This window comes from Leuciscus leuciscus (assembly GCF_965113295.1).
Source record: "Leuciscus leuciscus genome assembly, chromosome: 20".
In the NCBI taxonomy this organism is placed as follows: domain Eukaryota; kingdom Metazoa; phylum Chordata; class Actinopteri; order Cypriniformes; family Leuciscidae; genus Leuciscus; species Leuciscus leuciscus.
Genome location: NC_138744.1, coordinates 8,796,428 through 8,823,244, shown reverse-complemented (window position 1 = coordinate 8,823,244; position 26,817 = coordinate 8,796,428). Strand labels below are relative to the sequence as shown.

The following is a 26,817-nucleotide window of genomic DNA, read 5'->3' as shown; positions in this document are numbered from 1 at the left end:
ACACCTCTTTCTCACTCGACTCCTCTTCCATTCTGTCTCTCAAATCCAGCCCGTAATCTGTCACTGCTCTGAGCTGCGAGAGATGAATCTACTCATCTCCCATGATACCTTGCCTCTGCGCAATGGGTCACATTCACACAATAGACAGGCCTTTAGCATTTTAAGATGGGATGCACACTCTCTCCCTCTTGAGTCCCTCTATTTAACTCTCCACTTCCCCTCTTAGGAATCAGAGGGAGGTGGGCCACTTACACCTATGGGGGATGTAGAGGGGGCACATCTCCAAATTGGCCTCAGATAAAATGGACAGCCTGCCATTAAAGGGATGGTTTGGAGTAATTTCAACCTAGAGTCCTTTGCACCATGACCTCAAGCCAGTTTTTTTCCCTTGGTCGAACATTATTACAGTTAGAGCTTATTTAGAGATATCAGCCGAATGGCTTAGTGCAGGCGCTAATGAATTCAAGATTGTATCTCGTAAATTACCCCACTAATAATGCTCGGAATGGTACCAAACTTCTACAGTAGTACAAATAGGTTCTGTACTCATAAAACGAGGCATTGGAAAGTTTGTAAGTACATCAGGAGTTTATTTAAATAACACTTGCCTGATGGCTTATGCTACCGCTAACCCGGACGTGGTTGGCTCGAGGTCATGGTGCAAAGAACCCTAGGTTGAAATTACGCCGAACCATCCCTTTAAGAATGAGCTGGGGATAACCATGGAGCGATAAATCTTAGAGAGTAGCATCGTAATGATGCACAGCCTGTCTTTCAAAAGTCATCTTTCATTTGCCTTTCTATCCTGGCTCCATCCAGTGGGCCCAGCCGGACATTCCTGGCTTGCCTCCCAAGCTCACGATCAATTTATGAGATGTTCACTCTTTATCATGCCCTGCCCTCCGTCCATCTATTCATCTGCCTTGCTTGTCTTAGGGGCCATTCACACATGATAAGTTCTTGCTATGCATCATACAGTGTATTTGCCTTATGATGTTATAATATCTAATTTATTTATTGAAATGCTGCAAAGCTCAACAATGAGGAAGGGTCACTGGCCGCTGAGAATTTGACATACATTGAGCTTGTTCATCCATTTTTTTTTTATGCCTTGCAAGTTTAAATGTTTGGTTTTCTGCAATGTATTCTGCATTGTTGTAAATTGTATAAGATGATATGTACTTCCCAATTCGCATACTTATGCTCTATTCTATGATATTTTTTTAGTATAATTAGTGTGAGCAGTGTGCTCACACTGAAAATACCAAATAGAAAAAGTGCACTAAATACCTGGATGATGCACTTAATTAACCAAAAAATGTGGAATCTTTGTCACTTCATGCACTCAACTGTCGCAGTTTTACATAGTGGAGGGGCAAGGGCTATCAGACTCTGATGGTAAATGACAAAATAACCTTATAAAATTCATACACTACACGCTTAAGTTCATTGTGTATAAGTGTGTATTGTGTAGTGTATCATTCGGGACACAACTAATGTTATCTAGCTGGGCAACATAAATGTGGATTTGTTAAAATTACTAAAATAATCTGTGATTATTATCAAGAATGTTGGTAAAAACACATTGGAAGCATCAATAATGTGTTGTTGAAAACTGCAAACTGTTTTGCATCGTTTGCCTTTTTTTTTAGCAAAAGTGTGTTTATGAATTTATGGAGTTACATTTAGGCTATAGCTGTCCAATTTTATAAACAGAACTTCATATTTATTGAAAATATACATTTTTCTACTAAATATATAAAATACTGTTAAAATTATGATACTGATAATATTTTTTTTGAGTCTCTTATGGTCACACAGGCTGCATTTATTTGGTGGGGAAAAAAACAACAGTAATATTGTGAAATATTATTAAAAAAAAATATATATATATATATATATATTTTTTTTTTTTTTTCGTTTTGAATACATTTTAAAATGTAATGAACTCCTGTAATTGCAAAGTTGAATTTTTAGCCATTACTCAACCTTCGGTGAGAAATCATTCTAATATGCTGATTTGGCTTTCTGATTATACTCAATGTTAAAAACAGTTATGCTGCTTAATTTTTTTGTGGAAACTGAATGTAATATTTTTTTTCTGGATTCTTTGATAAATAGAAAGTTCAAAAGAACAGCATTTGTCTTTTGTAACATTATAAATGTATTTACTGATCAATGTATCCTTGCTGATTAAAATAATTAAGTTTTTTTAAAAACAAATCTTAATGACCCCAAACGGTATGAGTTAATGCCAAAATGGACATTACAACCAAAATACACTTAAATTAATCTCCATTTCTGTTTTTGAATACAAGAACATATTCTCTGAGAACGGCTTTCTTTTCAATCACTCATATTATCCATTACGTGAATTTAGTGCTTTTTTTTCCAGACAGTTTTGCACACTGTGTGGTGTGGTTTTCCGTCACCCCATTATGTTTTTTTTTTTGTGTGTTTTTTTAACTAGCAGAAAAAAGGAAGGCATATAAGAAAATAGGTCCACAGAAAGGTCACATGGTGCAATGGTGTGAGTGATCTTCCACTCCAATGGCTGTAGCCTCTCCTAGGGGTTGAGTTTCTGTACCACATCTACTCTTGGAAAAGAGATCAAATCATAGCTTTGAACTCAGTAACCGGCCCCATTCCCTTCCTTACAATCAATCTCCAAGCGCAGCATCACTGCTATCCATGTCACTCCCAGAGCATGCAAGCTGCATCAACTGTCCCACGGGCCGATCCGATATCCCTATCTGAACCCTCACAGGATTACACATGGTGCCAAGAAGCCAAGGTCACCCAGCTAGGAGACATCAGCTGAAACCTAAAACTCCTATTTTCCCTCTTCTTTTTTTTTTTTAAACCTCCATCAGTTCTCTCTGAACTCCTGTTGTTTTAGCTTTAATTGTTCTGTTGTTTTGCTACTAAATATGACAAGCTACCAACTGCACAGTGGTAGAACAACATTTTTAAATTCAATAACCATTGAACCACGCTAAATAATAACTAGACAAAAACTGTTTAGCTCACCACTTGTGTCAGTGTCAGCGGTTCCTTCTTTCACAACAGGGATGCAGTTCTCCAAGTATACCCCATCTCGGTAGCATCCATTGGTTTCTTTGTCTGGCGGGGGCTGGTCCCAACATTGGCATGGTGTCTGCATGATGCCACAGGGCCGGTTGGAGGTACTGTAGGTAAGGCAGTCCTCCAACCATTGGCACAGCATTTGACAGGCAGCCATGCTAGGGTTACGCTTTCCAACCACAAGATACTCCACTTTAAATTCCCCATCCCCATTCCTGGACCCAGCACCTACTCTGGGCAGCCCTTTCCGGATCTGCAGGAATTGTTTCCCAGCTTCCAGGAAGGCAACGTGGGTAGAAGCATCACACAGCTTCACCACCTCGTCGAAGCTCTCCATTCCGAGGAAGGTTCGTGTTGTCTCCAAGAAGGAGTCAAACTGGAAGGTCCGGTGTTGTCGAGGAATGCAGTCTCTGGTTGGTTTTGTGACCTTGATGAAGATGGTGTAGCGCCGTGGGTCGGGGTTCTGCAAGGTCCAAGAGCAGGGCGTGCTGGGATATACAGAGGACGAGAGGAAGAATCCAAAGAAGCGGCTCTGGACCAATGTGGAGCAGGTGTCAGACTCCGGACCAGAGGGAGCAGCGTTGAGCATGTCCAGCCGCAGCAGTTGGAGAAGAGGTAACAGCAGCACCAATGATGAACAGTTCCGTAAGAATTTTGATATCATGGCTGTAAACGACAGAACGGTTTGCAGAAAGGGGTGAGGCTGAAGATTTCTGAACTCCTTTTTTCTGCGTCTTTTCTTGTGAACGTAGGATCAACAGCCTTGTTTTGTTGACAAGCCAATATTCTCAGATGATTGCAGGACTATCTGAACCAACAGCTCAGGATGAGAGGGAACTTTGGCTCATTGATCCAGTTTGCTGTCCATGATGCCAGACGCCCTCAGAGAGATCTGCAGGATTAGAGAAGACAGAAAAAAGACTGTATGAGCCAGATGGAAAAACAACAGCAAGTATCCATTGACCTGAGTGAAAGTGTAAGAGTGAACATAATAACTTTAAAAGTGTGTAGACACCGACATGACTGACTTTGGTACTTAGGAATTACCACGCTGGGCTATATCGATCTAGAAGTGCCACACTTGTGCTTCACATTCAAAAAGAACTCTTTGTACCCTGCAAGCAGTCACTTTTTACAAAAACGTCATCCTCAATCTTGTATTTCATCAGTGAGCTCAATAATTTGTCCAATTATGGGGCAATCAATTACAAAAATATGAACACCTGCTGTCATTCATTATTTCCAGTGCATTTGCTTCATGCCAAAATGATCAATAGCCTCAGTCCTCAGCAAATCATTAGACTAAAAGCGGCTGGATCATCTCTCAGACGGGCCTGATTGGCTTTTCCCTGACAATTGAGTGTCTTGTGCAGTTTTACAGCACATAAAGACAAGAAATATGTGAGGTCACATGCAAGAGCAGTAGACAGACATCTTGGAGACTATTCTGATGTAATCGCAAAATTTCCATGTGCCATTAGTCACTTTACAAAGTGAGCGCCCCAGCATAGGCTCACCCCGAGAGCCATATACTATACAGGAAGATACCATGCAGATTTTATTCTAGGTTAATCATCCTTATCTAAAGGCATTAGCTTTGTTCCTCATATTCAGCATAATAAGAAATGAGATGAACCCTGACAGGGGAAAAAAAAGTGCAAGAGTCATATGGGTTTTAAATACGCTAAACACTGGAGGATTCTGGAAATGGATGAAGACAAATGGGAAGCTTCACATTAAGTGATGTGATATTTATAATCATCATTACTCCTTTAATATGTGTAATGAACATGTTCAGCAAACATAGTACGTTCCTTCCTCTCAGCATTATTACTAAATATGGTAGTCCTATTGCTGTGTATAGCGGAGTAGTGTCTGAGATTAGGAGTTTCCACAAACATGCTGGATAAAGCTGTTATGAATGTGTGTGGGTGAGATCGATGTATGTGTCTATGAGAGTGTGCATTCTTTAGAAAATGAATGAAACCGAAAGATGCATGTCTGTGTGTATTACAATCACAGAACTGAATCCAGAGAGAGTATGTGTAATTAAGTGCAAATTTTTGCACCGTATTTTGTTTTAGTCATACAATTTGTCTTCGATGAAAATGTCCTTTCAGTCAGTAATTCATCATGCTTTATTCATTCATTTTAGTTCATTTTACTTTACCTGAAATGGCATATTAATTTGAGAAAAAAAAAAAAAAAGAAAGAAAAAAAAACATTAGTAAAGCAGTTCAGCTCCAACAATTCAAATCACAACTTAAAACTTATCTGTTTCGCTTATCCTACATTAGCTTATCCTACATACATTTTATCATTCCAATTCAACTTCCTGGACATTATGGTTTTTAGCATCAATACCGTACTTATTAATTTGATTTTACTATTGATATTATTGTTGGGCTTGTATTAATGACTTGTTTATTTTATTTTATTTTATTTTATTTTCTGTAAGGTGTCCTTGGGTGTCTTGAAAGGCGCCAAGAAATAAAATGTATTATTATTATTTATTATTATTAACCCTGTTCAGCTCTTGCAGTTCAAGCAGGGTAATCCCAAACATATCATGACTGGATTTTTTTAATTAATGCGGTATACATTTTTCTTCTCTTTAAAACTTTGTTGGTGCATTGTTCTTATCTCGCAGCAATGTTCCCCATAGAACTATTATGTATATTAAAACATACAATACTGCATGTTGACCTATGGACAACCAATAATTAATGATATTCATTTAAGTTACACAAACCTGTTTCACGAAAGTTTTCACTGAAGCAATGTTAACTTGCTGTTCAGTAAATTTGTCAGATTCAGTAACCACTCCAGTAACTTTGTGAAACATTTTGATTGATTCTTTAAAATAACCAAGTAATTGTGAACTGGTTCATAGAAGCCATTTGTTTATAATTCAGACTGCATGAGATCTCAACACAAAGATGTGTTTTCTTGACATTATTTTATGGTATATGTTTTTTTTTGTGTGTTTTTTTATTTGTCAACAAACGTTTTCATCAGTAACTTTGTTGATGAGATTAACAGTTTAAGATAGGGGTGTCCAATCCTGCTCCTGGAGGGCCACTGTCTTGCAGAGTTCAGATCCAACCCCAATTAAACACCCTTGAACCAGCGAATCAAGGTCTAGGTCAGCGAAACTTCCAGGCAATGTGGTGAGGCAGGTTGGAGCTAAATTCTCAAGAACAGTGGCCCTCCAGGACCTGCTATTATTTTTATTGTATTTTTGTAAAAAAAAACTAAACCCCCCAAACCTTAACCTCTTTCACCACAGATTGTATCCTGGAGTCCCAGTGGCACGGCCTTGAGTGAAAAGCAGACCAAAATACGTTGATGTGGCTGACTGCACAGGTAGTTTCATTTTTTTACGGGCTGATAATATAAAAAAAGCTCCAATTGATCTCAGCATGACCTCAAACATTGCCTTACACACACACACAATGGCACGTATCTGTTTGGTCAAAAATAAACTGTGTTCAGGATGCTCAGAGCAATAGTCTTTAAATGAAAGAGTGGGTGTTTTTTTTAACAGAATAAACAGTGCTTTTTATGCAGTAGTATCCGTAATGAAGTTGGAGGGTGTAATCATATAATCCATGGCTTTACTTAGCCTCGACGTTAACCAGGACATTCTCATGGCTGAACCACATGAAACACCTCTACTGATGCAGGGATGAGCACTCATCCATTCTCCTCTTCCCCAAGAAATGTTACTATCCCAGCATGTCCTGAACTAGGTCGGCAAGTGTTGCGCAGTGGCCAGCTCATTACAGGCATGTCTTGTTTATTGATCGGCAGCAGTGACACAACCGGTGAACGAAAACTGCTATTCGGTTTATTTGATCCCAAGATTGTATACGCACTCTATATGTCACTCTGGGAGAAAAGCTGTAAAATTTACATTCTGGATACAAAAGAGCCAGGTGAGAAAAAACAGATGACTAGTTGTAGCTTCAAGGCCAATTCACACTGCACCTAACAGATGCAGACCAACGCCGGCACTCACCAGATTACAGTACGTCACTTCTCAGACATTCCAAGACCGACAAATGCAGATTCAGCATGTTCAACCGGTGAAAACAAGCTCTGACAGACGCCAACAGACTCCGACTGGGTAAACATATTTCTCAATATCCACTTTTGTGTCCACAGAAAAAGGAAAGTCATACAGATTTGTGCCGAGATGAGGATGATCAAAAAACCAAATTTTAATTTTTTGATAAACTCACCTGCATTGGCTTTCATCGTCAAAATCATTTCCAAATCGGTCAGTCACGTGCATGTCAAGTAGGGGTGTGCAGTGGAGCCAATATCTGTATTTTTATCTCTAATTGTTCCAAAATTATTTCTGTATACTATTCAGATACAGTAAATCCGGAAGTGGGCGTTATGGAAACATACTATTGGCAGTATTGTATACTGAATGTGAATATGCCGCAAAAATTGCTCAAGCAGAAGTGGCTCATGTACCGCCACTGGCTTCTGGGAAGGTGGGTAAAAAGGAGACCGTATAGAAAATACAGGTATTTTCTCATAGCAGGATTATGCCATGATGGGGCGTGCTTTCCACATTCATTAGGCAGAAAAGAAGCGTGATGTCTCCAACCTCTCGGAAAATGCAACCTCCTTCATTCAATTAGACTTCTGCCCTGTTACACTGTTGCTTGCCATTTCATCATAGTATATCATGGAAATTGTGCTTTAAGAATCATTGTTAGTTTGTGTAAAAACATTGGGTAGGGGGGAAAGATGCAGGAGTTAGAGGACAAATTGACAGGAAAGAGAGTGACAGATAAAGCGAAAAATAGAGGGATAGAGAAGGAAGAGAAGACAGGCTGTCATGTCTCATGGGTACTCTCGTTCATCGGCGTCTCTTTCCGCGCTCCGCCCCTTATTTTTATTTTTTTCTTCCTCTCAAATTAAAGAGCAACAATGACACCCCAGTGAACAAGGTTATTTGAACAAACAGAAGGCAACAAGTATTGCAGCCTCTTTCAAGACCAACCTCATTCTCCTCTATTTGCACTCCAACGTCTGTGACAACACGCGCTAGGCCTCACGCGTTCGTGGAATTAAAGAGATAATTATCTGTCTCTGGTGATGAATGTGTTTACCGTGCTAAATGCCAGGCCTTCTTTCATCAACTTATAAACCGTTGCTTTTCCTATCAGACAAAGTACATGATGAGGAGGGATCTTGCATAAGAAAACAGCTAATGTCAGACGGAGGTTCTTTTGTTCTTAAAAAGTCCTTTTGAGTCCCTCTTACAGGGAGAGTTCACCCAAAAAGTGATAATTTACTCAACCTTGTTCCAAACCAGTATGATTTTTTTTCTTCTTCTGCAGAACACAAAAGAAGATATTTTGAAGAATGTTGGGGTTCAAGCAACATTAGACTTTGTTGTGTATTCACTATTGTGTATTGTATATTCTGTTGTGTTAAAAAAAAGGTCATACAGGTTTGAATTTAAAATAGTAAGTGAATTATTATTATTATTATTATTATTAGTTTAGTTAATTGTGTTTTGTTCATAGTTAAGTTGACTTTCTCACAGCAATGCTAGATATATATATATAAAAAAAATTGTGCAGATGTTAAAGTGAAGTTACATTTTCAAAACTCAGTTTATTTAGTCATCTAGAATAATACAAACAAAATATGATTCCCCCGCGAACAGTAGGAATTTAGAAGCACATTTTGAGTTGTATGGACTACTTTTTCAGCTTTACTTTTTCAGCTTTTCTTTTTCTTTTTTCTTTTCTTTTCTTTTTTTATACTTGTATGGAAAAGAGCAGTTTATTCTGGCAATAAATAAATCTGTTTTGTTCTACTGAAGAAGAAAAAAAATCATGGTTTCCAAATTATGTGAGGTTGAATATTTTTCTCTGAACTAGGCTATCACATGTTCAGTGCTTCCTGGGTTAACCATAAGCTAGGTAAACAGATTTAGTAGTATTCTTGCAGTGGAAAGGGGTGCGGAGCAGACTTATCTCTGCTGTCTCATGCTCTCTGTGAACTATAGGATCAGAGCTTGCCTGAGAGATTTACTGAACAAAGCTAAAATCGTCTTTAAGTCTAAAATTAGGAGAGGGGTTAAGGAAAGAGATCTGCACACCCTTAAAAACACACTATATTGTTTCTCTTATATATTTTGTAAACTTTTGTCATGAATACAGAATGTTACAGCTCTTTTTCTTCTCCGTAATTTTTCGGCTCATACCCATTTATTTTAGATGTGATTCTTGTGGAAGGTATTCCTAACTCTTAACCTAAACCAACGGGTCAAGATCAGACTGGGTAACATGATAAATTACAATCATTTTTCACTGGGACAATACCTTCAAAATGCACACCTCTGCACATAATAATACTTTATGGATGCATATAAAATTACATTTACTGCTCCAGTGACAAGCTGTACAACTAACACACCACCATACTGAATGCATTTATGTGTATTTATTAATTTATTTAAGGCTCTTAAAAGCATGAAATGAACAGTTTTTTCAAGCTCCTTGCCTTTATCACAGCACAAGATCTTTGCCATCAGCCAATCAGTGTTGTCACTACAATTTCTCTCTGGCTCCAGAGTGATTAGTCACATGGCATTTACATCTCAGGTGCTTGACTCAAAAGATTCTGTGGTAGCATTGAATTCAAATTACGTACTTGATGAACCATTGGGAATGGGAAGGCTAAGATGGCTTTCCCCAGGTATTATAGATCTATTTGACCTAAACCAAACCTGTTGTTTCTTCACGCAAAACTCAGATGGATGTATCGGACAGAGGTTGCTCAGAGACAGACAGAGGTCGACATCATGTTTTGATGGGACAAAGAGAAGGACAAACTGGCAGGGGATGGAGAGAGTGTTAGAAGGACAAATGTTGAGGGGGAAAGAGATAAAACTGAACATCTGTTTGTGTGATGATCTAACAGGCTGCGTCTGCATGCTCTCTTTCCCCTGGCACGCCTGCTCCGGCACTGTTTGTTTTCTCTGTCATCTCTGCCACAGACTAGTGCTTACCTGACGCTAATTTCAATTAGGTGTCTAACTGTCTGAAAAAATGAATAAAGCTGAAGAGCCACATCAGAGACAACAACAGAGGCAGACTGTAGGAGACAGATAAAATATAAACAAATGGACCAATTCATGCCTAGGAAACCAATATCAAGTATTTAGTAGCGTCTTATCAAGTGTGTACTGTGCTTTAAAAAAAAAAAAAAGTCCTTTACGATTGTTGCAGTTTAAATTGTATGATAGGAGCCCTGTGGGATCTTGTGTAAAAGCCAAGGCATAGGCATTTTTTATGTCAGACAATTTATCTTAAGCCCTATTCGACGGGATTAGTTTTACAAGGGTAGATGGAGTAATGTAATTTTACCACAGGACGTCTGTAATAATAATGGCCAATTCACACGGGATAAGAAATCTCAGTAAAGCTAGCAGAAGTGGGAGGGGTAACTCGATTTACGCACCGCCGTCACCTTCCTGATATTATGTGCGCAAACACATATAACCTATATTTATGTAAATAAAACAGTTGGGTCCGGTCGAACGATGTATTAATTCAATTCTGATTGGATTATGTTGGTAATAGGCACTTACCTAACGCTAAAATGTTTCGTGCCTCTAACAAGTGCTTTCGGCCTTCTTTTTGTTCTGAATGGTATGTGGAAAACAGTTGAGTTTTCAAGCGCCTCCATACTTGAAAAACCACTAAAACTACTTTTAATTAGGAAATGACAGAATATTTACGTTCATATTTACAGAGGGTCTATTCACATGGGATTAGTATTACCTGAGGTAATTTTTCTGGACCTTTTTACAGAAATTAAAGTCGGTGTAATCTTTACTGACATTGTCCGTAATGATTACTGAGATGGCACAATCGTACAAGACTAAAATCACTGACAAGCTCTGGTAATAATTGCTTTACCTAACCTCTCCATGTTAAACTAATCCCATCTGAATAGGGCTTTAGGATGCTTTTAATTATAGGCAACTCAAACCACACATCTATAATTTTAATGATTGTAACTCAATCAGCTCCTTGAGTTCAGAACTAGACTGCAACTTTTGTGTGTAAAGTGTTTCTGACCAATGGCTAAACAGGAGCAATTGTGTGGAAAGTCCCTAAATGGAGATGTTTTGGGGTATGTATTATGCTAATTACTTACTGTGGACTCCATAGAGAATAATCCAGATTCATCAACATCAGAATGAGGATAAGAACCAACCGAAGTGCATACGCCACTGTTGTGAATCTGAAGATTCTGCATGAGAATCAGTTCTGCATGCATAAGACTTAGTGAATGAAACCCAGAGTCTCTAATGAATCTATTTTAAGCTCTTTTCATTTCTGGCTAACATGCGTGTAATTGACGCCTCTTCATTACCTTCACCGATTGATTATATGTGAACCAACAGTTCATTAAATAAATATTTCCTCTTCTTATCCAGCTTCCACATCTGTGTGCGCTTTGTCCATCCGTCCAGAAGATAACCAGAGGCATCATCCCTTCACATGAAAGAAAGCAATTATCTTCTCCCGTACACAACACCCGAGCAGGGGATTGGGAAGGATATGGCGCTGAATACTACCCTAATTGGGTTTCATGCCAGCAGAATTTACAACATCTGTAACTCAGATTATAGTGGTGCCAAACAAAGAAAATTACAAAAGTGGTTTTACAAACACTTTTATGGGCTGTTAATGATAAACACATTCATTGTTGCAGTGGGTCATCACAAACATTTACAATCGGGCTCAGTTAGCTTAAAAGGGGTCCTTTATTTCCGGAAGCGGGGTGACAAAATGAATCAAGCCTGGCTGGGAAAAACACTGGCCTCTGTGTGTGTGTGTGAGAGCGAGTGCATTTCATCGTGCAGACAGTGTTTGGGAGAGTTCGGGAGATGAAATGGCTAATCGCTCATAATTCATACATCTCACAGTGGGGCTGTTGCAGATGGCGTCGAGACTGTCCTCTTTTCTCTCCATCAGAATCAATCCCACAGATAATGAGTGCTTTGTGCCTGAACATAATCAGATACATATGAGAGGGAATTGTAGTGAACATCAAATCCAATCAAGCCATATCACGTCCACTGCAAATGAGCCAGACAGCGGATTTGGGTTTAAGAGCAGGGATAAAGGTTTCGTACCCTGAGGTCTTATGTTGCCAGACTGAAGCCACTTGTTCAGGGACAACATCGCATAGGTTTGATTTCATCATCATCTCTCATGTTTCTTATTTCTTTTATCGTAATCTTTATTGTCATGTATATGTATTTATCATCCAGGTATATTTTTATTAGATCCACCCTTTCTAAGATTCTTTCTTTGTTTCTTTCTTTCTCTTTCTCTTTCTTTCTTTCTTTCTTTCTTTCTTTCTTTCTTTCTTTCTTTCTTTCTTTCTTTCTTTCTTTCTTTCTGCTTGACATACCTCCTTCCCACCATTAGTTAATCCAATCATCTATCCACCCATCATAAATCTATCGAATCTATCATAATTTATCCATCCATCCATCCATCCATCCATCCATGTGCATATCTATAGGTTTGTCAATTTATCCTTCATCCATTCATTTATCTCTCTCATCCATCCATACATATCTTTCTTTCTTTCTTGGTCCGTCCGTCCGTCCATCTTTCTTTCTTTCTTTCTTTCTTTCTTTCTTGGTCCGTCCGTCCATCCATCCATCCATCCTTCTTTCTTTTCACTCTTACAGTTCCTTTCTTTCGTCCTTCTACAGCGGACCATTACACAACAGCTCATGCGACAATGTTTAGACTTTGAGGAAGACTGCAAGGGCTGAGATTGCCATTTGGAAAATAACCTAAAAAGACACGCTCTAGCTAATTAAAAATTAAAAGCATCCACTCGTTCAGTTTTATTGTACAAAGCTCTGATAGCACATGATGCAGAACTGAGGTCTTGACTCCAGCAGCTGAGAAACTAATGACCTCACATCATCCACAGGGTGACATTGAGGCCAAACATTGCATGCTTCTTCTAATACACACAGACACAGTATGGCTCTCATCAGCTCCATAACAGAACTAACAATCCCACTCTGTTAGCATGAGTCAGATCTCACCCAATGACAATGACTATAGGGGACATCTGCGGCGGGACACGAAAGGGGGGATTAGTTTGCTAAGGACAACCCTAACCAGGAGTATTGCATCATGGTACTTTGCCGCACAAAAAAAAATATATAGTGTTTTTTTTTTTTTTGGTTAATCCAGAATAACATGTCCTAAATTTGAATGGCACTCTTTTAGGGAGAAAGGAAGAGCTGTCACACATAATCAGGCTTTAATGTTTCAGATAATAGCCTTTGTTAATGCATTAGTCAGAGACCTTATTATCATTTCATATTTTTTTCCAGATTCCTTCACTTCGAACACTTGTAAATTATATAGAAGACGTCCTAAGAACATTGCTTCTTTACTGGTAAAGTTCAGTAGTTCAGTATATACATAGTAGGGGAAATTAAAGGAAAACATTTGCTAATTCACAAAATTTAAAACCATATGCCAGAATGGTACATCTATGTAATGTAAAATGTTATGGCGCTTTTCCACTGCATGGTACGGCTCGGTTCGGCTCGGTACGGTTCGACTCGGCACGGAACGGTTCGGCTCGCTTCGCTTTTCCACTGCGTGGTACGACTCGGCTCGGTACGGCACGGTTCGGTTCGCTTTAGCTCGGTTGCTTTTCCACTGCAGTTAGTACCGCTTCAAAGTGGGTGTGACTGATCGTTATAGTTGCCGTCTCTACTGTCATGACATCATCATATTAAATGCGAATTTTTCATTCCGGGTTTCCCCCTTTTTACAGTCTATGGTTTCCCCATCCGCTCCTCGGCAACCAACAAAGAGGAACGTCTGCACCTCGTCCACTGACCACGATTCAGCCATTTATTTTTTTAAGTTTATACTCTTTTTTTTGAAGCAAAAACTTTTAAAACAGGTGCTACAGTGTTGGCTGTTGTCTACTGGCTATTTAAATCTAGCGGGTTTAGTGTCTCGTGTCGTAAATACAATGACGCTGGTAGTGATGATTCTGTCTGACCAATCAGTGATCTGCAGTGTTTTCACGTCACATTTTAGTATCGGTACGGTACGCTTGGAACCTCAACAGAGGTGGTACCATTTAAAGCGAGCCGAAGCGAGCCGTACCGTACCATGCAGTGGAAATGCGTCATAAGTGAGCCGTACTGAACCGAGCCGTACCGTACCATGCAGTGGAAAAGCGCCAAAGCGTGCCGTACCGAACCGAACCGTACCGTACCATGCAGTGGCAAAGCGCCATTAAATGTAATATTCTATGTCAAATGATTAATTTTGATAAAAAAAAAAATCTAAATGAAAATACTGTTAAAATCACCCATTAATTGGCAAAAATGTATTTAATATAATAAATACACTATTATTCAATACATTGTCAAATCAATTAACCTCAATTTTCTGGTGTAAAATCATAATAAAAGTAAACTCTAAATATTTATATGTATAATAATTATAATATAATATCAATTATAATATATGTATGTGTGTAAGGAATATTGTGTATCTTTCATTCACCTTGACTTGATCTCACACTCAACCACACGTCAGCCATCTCATACTTTGTGTCTTTCTGTCTCTATCTTTCTCTGTCTATAGCCTACTGACCTCACGGCTGCTCTAGAGAAACAAGCACACGAGTGTGTTTGTAGGTACGTGGGACTGAGGGTGCTCTGGGCGTACAATGCCCATCCAGTGATAGAGAGCCGTGGCAGACCTCGAGAGAGAGGGCGTTTGGGTGTGGGAGTGTGTGAGCGTGAGAGAGTGTGGGAGCTGAAGGGACCCATTGAGCCAGAGTCCCTCGCCTCTGCCTTCATTAACATGCAGATGGGAACAGCTGTCGACACTTTGCTGTGACGGCTGAAATATTTACGACTCGCTGTTTGCTGAAAGACTCTCGGACTGACTTGCCCACAAGTCCGCTCCTCACTTTTTCTCCTCCTCGGCTGTTTCTCTTATTGTCTCCGAGTTATCTGGTCTTCTCTTCTCGCATCCGTTCTGAGCGCGGCACTCTCGTTTGGTTTGATAATGGAACAATTGAGTGACAGCTTTTAATCCAGCCTCCTCTCTAATTATATTAGCTTCCCCCCCCCCCCCAGTACATCTCCAGCTATCAAAATGTCACAGTCAGATTTACACAAGGCTGGTCTATCAAACAAAGCTTATTTCACCCCACCACTTTAGAGAGAGAGAGAGGAAATCCATATCTACTACAAATCAATGGCAGGAAATTTACGAGTTTTACCTATAGGCTAACATTTCACTACACGAGCAGGAATAAATGAATACATAAACAAGGCGGATGGGTTTCGAGAAGCGAATGGCGGATATAGAGGCTGAGAGTGAGCTCTGTCGCGGGGGTCAATGGCACAGATGTCTTCCAAACAAACAAAAAGTCAATGAGTGTGTTAACATAACGCTTAGTGGCTAATTACATTAAGCGCTCGCTGGGTTGATCGCAGTGCCATCGAAGCAATAAAAGTTTAAAGAATTATCCCTGCTTTGTCTTTTCCCCTTTTCTCTTTTGCTATTTGTCTCCATTCTGCCCTGCACAGCCTGAGGGGCCTGCCGTGTTTGCTCATCACGAAACTAAATAAAACACAACAGACCTTCAGGGCACAATTACCCAATGTCAACAATTAGCTCTCCACGCAGGCATTTCACAGAGGGGTCTCTGAAGGCACACGCGTGTCCATATGGAGCCCGAAGGAACTTATGTGTATCCTTAACCTCACTTTAAAAAGTACTGAGGTAATGTGTTTTTGCAATTATTATTTTCTTATTTAAAAAAAAAAATTGGGACATGTAGCATAAAATTGTATGTACATTTATATATGTATATATATATATATATATATATTTTTTTTTTTTTATAAAATGGCCAACACCTTTGTCTTAATAAAGCTATTTTCATAACTACCATTGAAAATTATATTTTCACAGTTTTTGCATAATTTTTCTAAATTGGAAATGATGCACTAAAAACATTATATTATATTATATTATATATTGTGAAATGGTTTTTAAGTTTTTGTCTAGAGAATATAAATAATATTATTAATTTTTTTTTTTTTTTTATTGATTAAAGATAAAAAAATCTGGGACAACAGTAAAACTGTAAAATCTACACATAAAAGTCATTTAATTTAAGTTAAAATCATTTTAACTTTTAAAAAAACGTGTCTCAAAACCTTGCCTTTTTCCCCAATTCCACTGCCTTTGTATTACAATACAGCGTATATTCTGTGTGAATGACCCCTAAAACTATTAGTTTACTGTTAATGTGTTTTGTTGTTGTTGTTGTTGTTGTTTTTTGTAAATAACATCCAGCTGGAACCAGATTTGTATAGTATCTGTGTTTTGGAACTGGTTTCAGTTGGTTTCTAGCTGGTCCAAGCTGGTAATTTGTTGGTTCGAGCTGGTTTAGGTGGTTGACCAGCTGCACTACCAGCTGGTGAAGACCTGGCTGGACTGGTAGAACATATTGAACCAGCAAAGAAAAAAAAAGAAAAAAAAAAAACATTCACCATGTTCCAAAAACCAGCTTGACCACCTTATGCTAGTATGACCTGGTTTCCCAGCAGGGTTGTGAGTGAGAAGCCAAGTTACGCAGACTCCACAGGGGGATATGGATGATTACACGCATTGACTGTACCGGTGGGACACTATTTCATGCCAGCAAAGACATACAGAGTAACCCAAACCTCTTTCTGAGGTAACCCCACCCCATCTGTCCTCAGTACAGTAATGATAACACTAAAAGACAGGGGGAGGGAATGAGAGCAACTGAGCCATGTCACTATCTGAGGGCTGACACAGGCTATCACTGTCAGCGCCTGAGAGATGACCTGCTTCATCCATCAAACTGTCCCGACCTGAGAGCGAGAGAAAGACGAAGACAGATTACAGCCTGTTTAATCTCTCTCGTTCACTCTCATTAGAAAAGATATATAGTCCTATTATAAGAATCTGTATGGACAATGTAGACAGATTGACATTTTCAAGACAGAGTGAAGTGGGGAATAAGTCCTTTAGAAGCAAGTCACACAAAAACTGTAGCTATAAAACAGGTACGTTTTGGCCAACCTTGAACACCACATTAATCTGAATTCTTCAAGAACGGTGCAATCACAGACTGGTTCTCAATATGTGTTACTACGTGAACTGACGTGAATTTTTGCTTACATCTCTGCTAAATCTGTAAATTATGGTAAAGATCAGTGTTTCAGACTGCTTTGGAACTGCATTTGTCTTTTTGAAACTATCCATTAAAATAATCAACTCATAAGAATAGTTTGTGAATCAGGACACACTGGTCACACTGTATATTTTTGATTCACTACAAAGAAAACAGTTCATAAGAGTCATTTGATTGTGAAATAGTGCTACGCTGGTCATGCTGTTTTGATTCACTAAAAAGTATTGGTTCAGAAGAGTAATTTGTTATCAGCTTCAAATTCAATGCAAACGACAAACTCACATTCACAACTCAGGTCAAATATGAATTTCTATGACTTCACAGAAGCCCTGTAGTCGTCTATGCTTAATTTGCCAGTGTTAAAAATGTTAAATTGTTTTTAATGTGGATTTTAGAAAAGACACATGACCCCTTCAAATCTGGACATCACACACACCACATCATATGTGCAGTAAACAGAAATGCAGCTGCAGTTTGCCTGAGGAAAACCACATTTGTGCAGAATTTAGAAATTAATGGGATGGAAAGTAAGAGTTTTCACTGCCACAGATAAACGTTCTACTTCACCAGAGTCTACAAAAAGGCTGACATGGCCAGATTGGACAGTCTGCACTTCCAGAAGCAGATGTTGTCACTTTTCTTCTGTATTTCTCATCCTTGTACTTGTTTATCGAAGGGGGAAAAAAACAAAATACTTTAAACACAGAAAAAAAACAAAAAAAAAACAAGTCTAATTACTCGCAGATGTGTATTTTATTCAAAAGACTGATTGCATGTTAGGCAGAAAAAGAATCACAGATGAGGAACACTGGGGTTCATCTGTTCTTGTTGGCCTTTCAACATATCCCGGCAGACGTCGCTTCTCTCATTGCTTTTTATGCCTGTGTAGACATAAAAAGCAACGAGAGAAGCGACGTCTGCCGCGATATGTTAAAAGACCACTATGAGCTCAGAACTGAAAGACGAACGACTTCAGAACGGAAGAAAAATACGAACGCTGCACCCTCAGAACACTGACGCTCAGTGACTTAAAAGTCACAACCATGTCTTCAGGTAACAAACAGTTACTATGATGGAGTCAGGTATATCACAATAGCAAACACGCAGTGCTGACAGCTATTCAAGCATTACAACAGTGCCGAGAGTGACACACGGCGCAGTGGGGGAGTTAACACGGCTCCGGAGACGCAGGCCTTCTGAGATTTGAGGGGGCTTTACTCCGCGACAGAGATGCAAAGTCAGATACAGAGGATTATGCATGCACTTCACATCAAAGACAGCTTTGTTCTCACAAGAGAACATAGACAGGCGGAAAAAGAGCGACTACATTCATTCATTCGCTATTACAGACCCCTTTGATTGAAGTTTGTACACAAAATGGCCTTAAACCAATGTGGCACAAAGCCCCGAAAAGTCTTTAATAGACATGTTTTGTATAAAACTGCATAGGCACTCCAGGATGTAACGATTTTGAGCTATTCAGTCTTGCAAGCGTTGCTGTAGACAGGGACTCCCTTTGTGTAAACCGTTTTAACATGAATAACACTCTATTTTATCAGAAAACAAATTACTAAAGAGTAAAGGGAAAAAAAATATATATATAAAAAGTGAACCAAAGATAAAAGCAAGTCGCTTTGCCGCTTTTTGTCTTGTTTATAAATGTTCTTGGTCGATGCAGATGAAGGGTCAAACTAATATTTGAAATTAAATCACAGAGATACAGAACGCTCGCCATCTGTGATATGTATCATAGCTTCACTCTGTAGTTTTCTTTCTCTCTTTTCACCTTTGTATAACTGACTCATTTTATGTGTTTAAAGGCAGCATGAAATGGAAATTGCAATCTTTTCTTCTTTATTGTTGACATATGTGAGTGAAACGGATTCTCAAAATAGAAAAAAAAGATGTAGACGGGCCTTGATATTGTCCAATACTTATATACATGTGAGATGTGTATATATGTGTGTGTGTGTGTGTGTGTGTGTGTGTGTGTGTGTGTGTGTGTTATAGGGTGAATTCAGGTTGGTTGGGACACTTTTTCCAATACATATATATTTCCCCATAAAGTATTGTGACTCAAATGTATGAATATCATTGCCTTACATAACATAATATCACACCAAGTGTTTTTTTTAGTTTTTTTTTTTTTTAAAGAAAGGTTGCACAAGCATACTTTCCAAGCAAAATAATTCAGTCATTTTTGACGGTTTCAATTGTAAAACAACATTTTTATTTTGTGATTAACTTGTGAACTTGAAGAGCTGATTTCATGCATACACTAAAAATCATCTTGAGACCTGTTGGTTAAAATTTTATTGCAAAAACGGCTTGGAAAAGAGAAGCTAGGCCTGAAAAAAAAAAAAAACGAACAAAAAAAAACTTGGTTTGATATCTTCTTATCTAACTTATTACTTTAATGTGCCCACTGTAAATATGAATGGAAGATCACTATCTGACTTTTTACTGAACATGCTCAGCGACATTGCATTGGAAGTCGGTCCAATTCAATTATGTATCAAATCAACAGAAAAACATATCTGAACGTAGTCCTGCAAATGTCTGCCAGGCTAATATTCACTTCATAAATAGTGAGAAATAGTGCTGAAAGAACACATGCTATCTTCACATTAGTAAAACAATGGCCTTATTTGATACTTTGCTTAGAGGAGAGAGGAGAATTAATATTTACATTGTGTAGGGGTGGTTTGATTGTGGCATCCATAAGGATGCCAGTGAAACAATGAAACGCCTCTGTGCACATAGATTTGACATTTAAAAATATGAATACGCGCATAGCCAAGAAAAAGCTTTCCGTCATCATGCTCTAGTCGTACTCTGCCATCTATAATTAGCTGACAAAGGTTTCATACAGCACCGGTGTCCTCATACAGTGTGTCATCTGCCATCCTTGCACTCTTGGAGTTTCACTGCATAATTTAGGTTAAAAAACACACATACAGAGAGCTGTGTGTATGTGTGTGAGGGAAAGCGCTTTCAAACAAGGTGTTTCCCTCCCTGAAGCAATCACAGCTTTATTTTGGGCTCAGATCTGTGAGACTGGAGCAACACCATCCCAGCCTCTCTGACTCTGCACTCAGTCAAGACACAGAGGCTTCATGTTTTTCACATTTACTTGGGGAACGACCGGTGAACCAATGAGTCAATGAGGATGTTAATTTTGGTATCAAGAGTTGTTCCTAGATAGATCCTGGATAGAGCAGATTGCCGACAATCACAGGAGAGGATAATGAGTTGGATCTGAAAAGATGAACAGGGTGATTATTTTTATTATTATTATATTATTATTTAAAAAAAGCCTTGCCTTTTATAATATACACTTTTCAGAATTAAAGAATGATGACTTTAAAATAATTGATGATTTAACAAGTGATACAAATAATAATATGAATGATTATTTTATTAGAAAAAAAAAGATTTTACAACAAGCACACAGATAAAGTGAACGATATTTTATCTATCATTACAAAAAAAAAAAAAAGGTGAGTCTGTGAAGCCAATGATTGAAAATGTGCACGGTGTGATTTCAAGTTCAAATTGGATGGCCGCGTTTCAGTTTCCATTTTGTGTGCAGGTCTCAGAAACTTGCCAACATAAACTTTCTTGAACTTTGTTTTTAACCTTCTTAGCTAGAAATACAATAACATGCTTCTAGCACACAAAATGTATTTTCTGAACAATAAGGGGTTTCCCTTCCTTTTTTCTTTTTATTAATTTTATACAATGAATATTTGCCACATAGAACTGTTAATGGAACATGATGAAACATTTTTCATTTAGATTTGACGCACTTTTGGTTTAAGCCTCACCCACATCCGGATCTATCCAAATTAGATATAGCTCATTTTGTTATTGCAACATATACATAATGGCTTCACTGCACATCCATAGTACACTCACATTTACTCTTTTACTCTTAAGCGACCAAAGTTGCATCATGCGGCACCAAAACAAACACACACAGTGGCAAAGCCATCTGTGCAGCTTTTGAAAACCAGCCATTAATACACTTTCATGGCAAGGACCTAAGATGGGATGCTGGAAACCTCGCCTTCATATTCCAAGCCTGGTTTCCCTTTCTCTCAGCTCTCTGTCTAAGATTCATTAGACAGGAGCACAGGCTCTGATTAAGACCCTAATTAGAGAGTGAACGGCCAAATGCGCTGTGTTCCAGCCCTGATCATTGTGCTCAACGAGGATGGCTAGGGGCCACGGGCTCCTGCACAATCATCCCACTAATCGGTTAGCACCTTGCAAACATACCGACCTCATTCGCTCAACACCTGCCTCCCTTTCTGTACCAACTCCATCATAAGAGGACAAAAGAGTCAACAACCTATAGTTTGACGAAAGTATGCAGCATCACAGAGTCTTAATTGGACCATGGTGCGGCTACATTGACTGTAAGTTTGGCCTGTAATGTGTCCCAGTCCTATCTCCTATTTCTGTACACAATCATTTCCAGTCTACTGTATATCTACACTACCGGTCAAAAGATTGGAATATTTACAATTATTTAATGTTTTTGAAAGTCTCTTATTCTCACAAGGCTGTGTTTATTTGATGAACAATACAATAAAACAGTTGTATTGTGAAATATTATACAATTTTAAAATGACTGCTTTCTATTTTAATATATTTAAAAATGTAATGTATTCCTGTGATGTCAAAGCTGAATTTTTAGTATAATTTCTTCAGTCTTCAGTGTCACATGATCCTCATTCTAATATGCTGATTTGGTGCTCAGTTGGTAATTATGGGTATTCGTTAATAAATAGACTGTTCAATTAACAACATTCATTTATCTGAAAAAGTTCATATTTTGTAACATTATACATCTTTACTATAAATCTTTACCTTTTGATGGAAATAACATCACAACATTTATTTCTATCAAGTGGTGCATACATTTTTGGTCAAGATCTTGTATTGACAATGCAAGAGTCAAGCACTCTGTAAAGTCTACTCCAGCACATCCCAAAGACTTTCAATGAATTTAAGGTCTGGAGTCACAGGTGCCAATTCATGTGTGAAAATGATTCTTCATGCTCCCTCCCAACCATTCTTTCACAGTTTGAGCCTGATGAATCTTGACATTGTCATCCTGGAATATGGCCATGATGTGTCTTCCTACATGGTTGTTTAAGAAATAAAAAGCTACACAATTCATCAATTAGGGTTAGAAGAACTGTTGCCTAACATATAACATGCTATAATGATCCAATCATTTGTCTATTTACACTTTTGCTGGGCAGTATACCTTTTTTTTTTTTTTTTTACTTACCTACTTGAAGCAGCAAAAACAATATTGATAATAAGAAATGTTCCTTGAGCACAATATCAGCATAATTACCTCTAAAGATTTTCTGAAGAGTAATGGATGCGAAAACAGTTCTTTTAAATAATAATATTTCCCAATATTACTGTTTTGCTGTTTATGTGATCAAATAATTGCAGCCTTGGTGAGCATAAGAGACTTCTTTCAAAAACATTTAAAAAATCATAAATAAATCTTTTGACCAGTAGTGTATTCAAAATATGTATTGTGGCTTATTGAGTGAGATATCAAGAGAGCATTTTTTCATTGTTGATTGACTGTCATTAGTGTACTGAATTCCCTTCCAAGTTTCTCTACTACGAAAAGTCTCAAACGCTTTTTTCAGAACATGAGGTGTTGTGTAAACCAAAGGGAAGAGAGCGTGTGAAGTGTTTCTGTGTAGGTCGGGAACAGGAACCTGCCACAAACAGACCAGTCGAGAGGCAAATCTGATGCGACTCTCTTTTGAATCTTGTTCCTGTTTGGATTTGTGGTCTACGCACCTCATTTTGGATGAGGTGTGGTGATTTCCTGGTTATTCTTTGATTGTGCTAAACGAGATGTGCTCTGCGATTTCTGATTCATATTGGCTTGACAAGGAATGGAAGATGAGAAAGGGGAATAAGAAGAGAGGAAGTGAACGACAGAATAAGGATGTACAGGAGAAAAACAAAAGCGGGGCATCTAGGTTAAAAGGCATGCATGGCTGCCCTCTGAAAAAGCCAATAGTTCCAGCTTGCCCAATTTCACTCCAGCTCTTGATTCAGAACTATGGTGTCAGCCTGATCTATTTTTATTCTCAATGAATCATCCCTTCTCCTTTCCTCAGATGAAGAAAACACAGCCGTCCAAATATCTTTGGCCACAGGGCAAGCGCTACGTTCTACGTTTGCCTCTTAAGCTCAAAACTCCCTGGAGACTCATGGCAGACATGTATCTAAAAACAGGCAGTCGGGCAGAACTGATATGACTGTGCCATTTAGATTTAACACAAAGATTGTGAGATGCATATTTCACCCAAAACATTCAGAATGATGACGTATTTTCTGTGATGATACTGAAAGAAATGCAAAAAGAATACAAAAAGCGACTGAAATCCCACAGACTTAAATGGGATCAGAGGCGTCATATCTTCAGATAATAGTGTAATAAAAACTTGGAGGTGGGCTTTTTAACTCAAGCCATTCACTAACACACTATACCTCCAAGCCACACCCTAACAACCAGCCAGAACACCCTAGCAACCGTATAGCAATTCGCACCAGCCAAACCAGAATATCACAGACACATCAAGGTGATCTCTTTTGACTTGGGCCAATGTACTGAGAGCCCTCGGGGTGCCATAGAGAGGCACATTACAACATTTTGGCTGCGAGTTTCACGACTGCAAATCTAGCTTTTATTGTTATTATTATTATTATTATTACACATTTAACCTTGTTGCTATTATTGGTGATGCTGATGAAATATAGCTATAGTATAAATATGTTTAGTAGATATTTGTAAAGTTAGGTCGAGCACCATCATAACCTGTTGTTGTGGAGCTTGGCTGTGTGCTTCAGACGGCTGCTGCAGTCAGAGGCTCTTGTGAGTCTCAAAGTGCGCAGTGAGGCATCTCCTGCTCCGTGATCGCCGTTTATTCCCCTATTCCCAAGGAGGGAATTGAGCGCTGGCACAGTCCCCCCTACTGTACAAACACGGAACTTCTACACACTCACTCACCATCAGTAACTCTCCGCCAAACACCAGCAAACCACATCTATTATTACCAAACGAGAAGTTTCTATACTGTCGGTGTGTAATGGCGCATGAAGCTTGCTTTTGACACTGTAAGCATCATGTGGTAATACAGTTTAACAGAAAGAGAAAGAGGGAGAGTCAAAAAGAGAGCCAGTAGTGTTGTTATAGTTAATTAATGCAATGCTGTATCCTACTTTATATTGTATATTGTAAAAAAAAACATTTGAGTAAAATTACTAGCTTCCTTTTTTGTGTATGTATATATGTGTGTATAATGTTTATATAGGTAGGCCTGTGTGTGCGTGTGTGTGTGTGTATGTGCAACAACAACATGCAAATTAGATAATCTGCAATCGAAAAATTAAGAGATAGATAGAGGCAAAGAGAAAAGGAGAGTTTGCCTTTTTATTATCATCACTTAACCGGACAAAACACGAGCTCTCAACCTTTTCTTTCTCTCCATGTGCTGCTGAACACTGCACTGGCTCTAGATCACAGGAGTTTAGTTTTTAATATCAAGTGACATAGGTTCTGTAGCCTAATAATATTTAAAGAAGACTATATGTCATATAAAATGCTCCAAAACGCGAAACTGTATGCATTAAAATAACCGAATACAAAATCCCATCTCGTTGGAATTTCGAAATAGGCAATGTGTTGTTGCAATTATAATGGTAAATTGATCTAAAAAAATGTGACCAATACGATTAAAAAAACAGACAAAGTTGTGTCTTATGGTGTAAAAATATTAAATAGAGGAAAACTTTGTTCCTGGTTTATGTTGGAAACAGTTTTTCAAATAGCATTAAAGTATTAGACTGTTTATCCATTTATGTTGTGTAGGGGAAGCGAAGGAGACACGAGACGGGAAGGTGTATTCCCATTCCACAAGGGAGATATGAGCAGCAACTATTGCGCACAATAGAAAGCCAATATAAAATACATAGCCAGCACCTGCATAAATGCTTGTAGCGAAGCTAAAATTATCAAATGTTGTTTGTTCTGAAACCATGTTTTCATGTCAAAACTGTTTTGGACACTGGACTGGTCAACAACGCAGTTTGGTACCTTGGACAGCGAAAGCTCTCTGACGAGAACCGCAAGCACAGCATAATCATTTTCAAAATGAATTGTACAGATTTGTCATGTCATTCTCTGATGTAGCACTTATAAAGAGTAGACAAAGAGGCAACAGAGTTGATGAGAATAACCCCATATCAATGCGTGCGTAAAAGGAGATATCACTCAATTATTGTTAACAATAATTGATACGAGTCTTAACAAATGCATATATATAATTATGTGTAAGCAAACGCATTTCATTCAATTGCCCTGTCATGTGGGTATCTAATCACACATTATAAATATCAGCAATCATAATGAGGGTTTACCTCCAAAAAAGTTGGCATGTCCCATCTGTTTGTCTGCACATAAAAAGCCTTCGAATATTCCTCCAACTTGTTCAAAATAAGTTCGGTGTATTCATTCTTTCAACAGGCAATATCTGCTTGAACAATGACACAAAAGGAGGTCTGTTTGCTCCAGTGGAAGAGAGGTGCTCATAGGACCGAATAAAGCAACAAGCATCCATAAATTCACAGCGGATCCTGTTAATGTGTGTTTCTGTTCTGTCACTTCTGATAATGTTACTCTTTCCCCCAAATGTTTATTATTTAATCCAGAACGCAAGTCGTTATGGTTCTCCCGTTTTCCGGATAAAAAGTCCTCAAGTGGTGTGTGAAGGCTCCAGGGAAGTGTGCGGTGAGTGTAGCCCAGGCTCGGGTCGGGTGTTCTCTCGTGTCGAGGCTGTGGGAGTCTTCCTCTCCTCGCCCGCTCTGTCCACACAAACTGGATTCAGTGTTTGAAGGCAGTGAGTTGGGCACTAAAGCATATATCCAGCAGCCCCCCCTTGTGGAGCAACAGCATTGCGTGGGTCACACAAGAATGAAGGAGACACAACGATGAGAAAGTGAAAATGAAGCGCACAGAGAGAAAGAAAGGGAGAGAGAGAGAGAGAGAGAGAGAGAGAGAGAGAGAGAGAGAGAGAGAGAGAGAGAGAGAGAGAGAGAGAGAGAGCGTGCACGGAGGCAGTTGTTTAACCCATTCAAAGCCGATTTAAAAAATATTTGTTATTTTTTTATTTTTTTTATTTAAACACATAAAGATTCATGTATAATTTCATACAGTCTATATATAGGCCTATATATATATATATATAAATATGTTAAATAAATAATATATATCTAACTTAAGTATGTTTTCCATCACTTCTGTGAGACTTATTTTAAATAGTGGTCATACTTCTACCGCATACAAAAATGAATTTTTATGGATATTTATTAAATTGTAGAAGTCAACTTGAATGTAAA

General features: G+C 38.5%; 1 protein-coding gene across 15 annotated transcripts in view; it reads right to left on the bottom strand.

Annotated features, from left to right (window-relative positions):
• The window catches only part of adgrb1a (adhesion G protein-coupled receptor B1a), a 106,649-nt gene extending 80,257 nt beyond the window's left edge, over nt 1-26,392 (bottom strand). For all 15 annotated transcript variants that reach the window (XM_082149300.1, XM_082149305.1, XM_082149307.1 and 12 more), the window contains exons 1-2: nt 25,840-26,392; nt 3,031-3,976 (exon numbers count right to left, since the gene is read on the bottom strand). In XM_082149300.1, the coding sequence (XP_082005426.1) occupies nt 3,031-3,748 (718 nt within the window). In that variant the 5' untranslated portion in view covers nt 3,749-3,976; nt 25,840-26,392. The remainder of the gene's footprint in view (nt 1-3,030; nt 3,977-25,839) is intronic.
• Between the last annotated feature and the right edge of the window lie 425 nt (nt 26,393-26,817).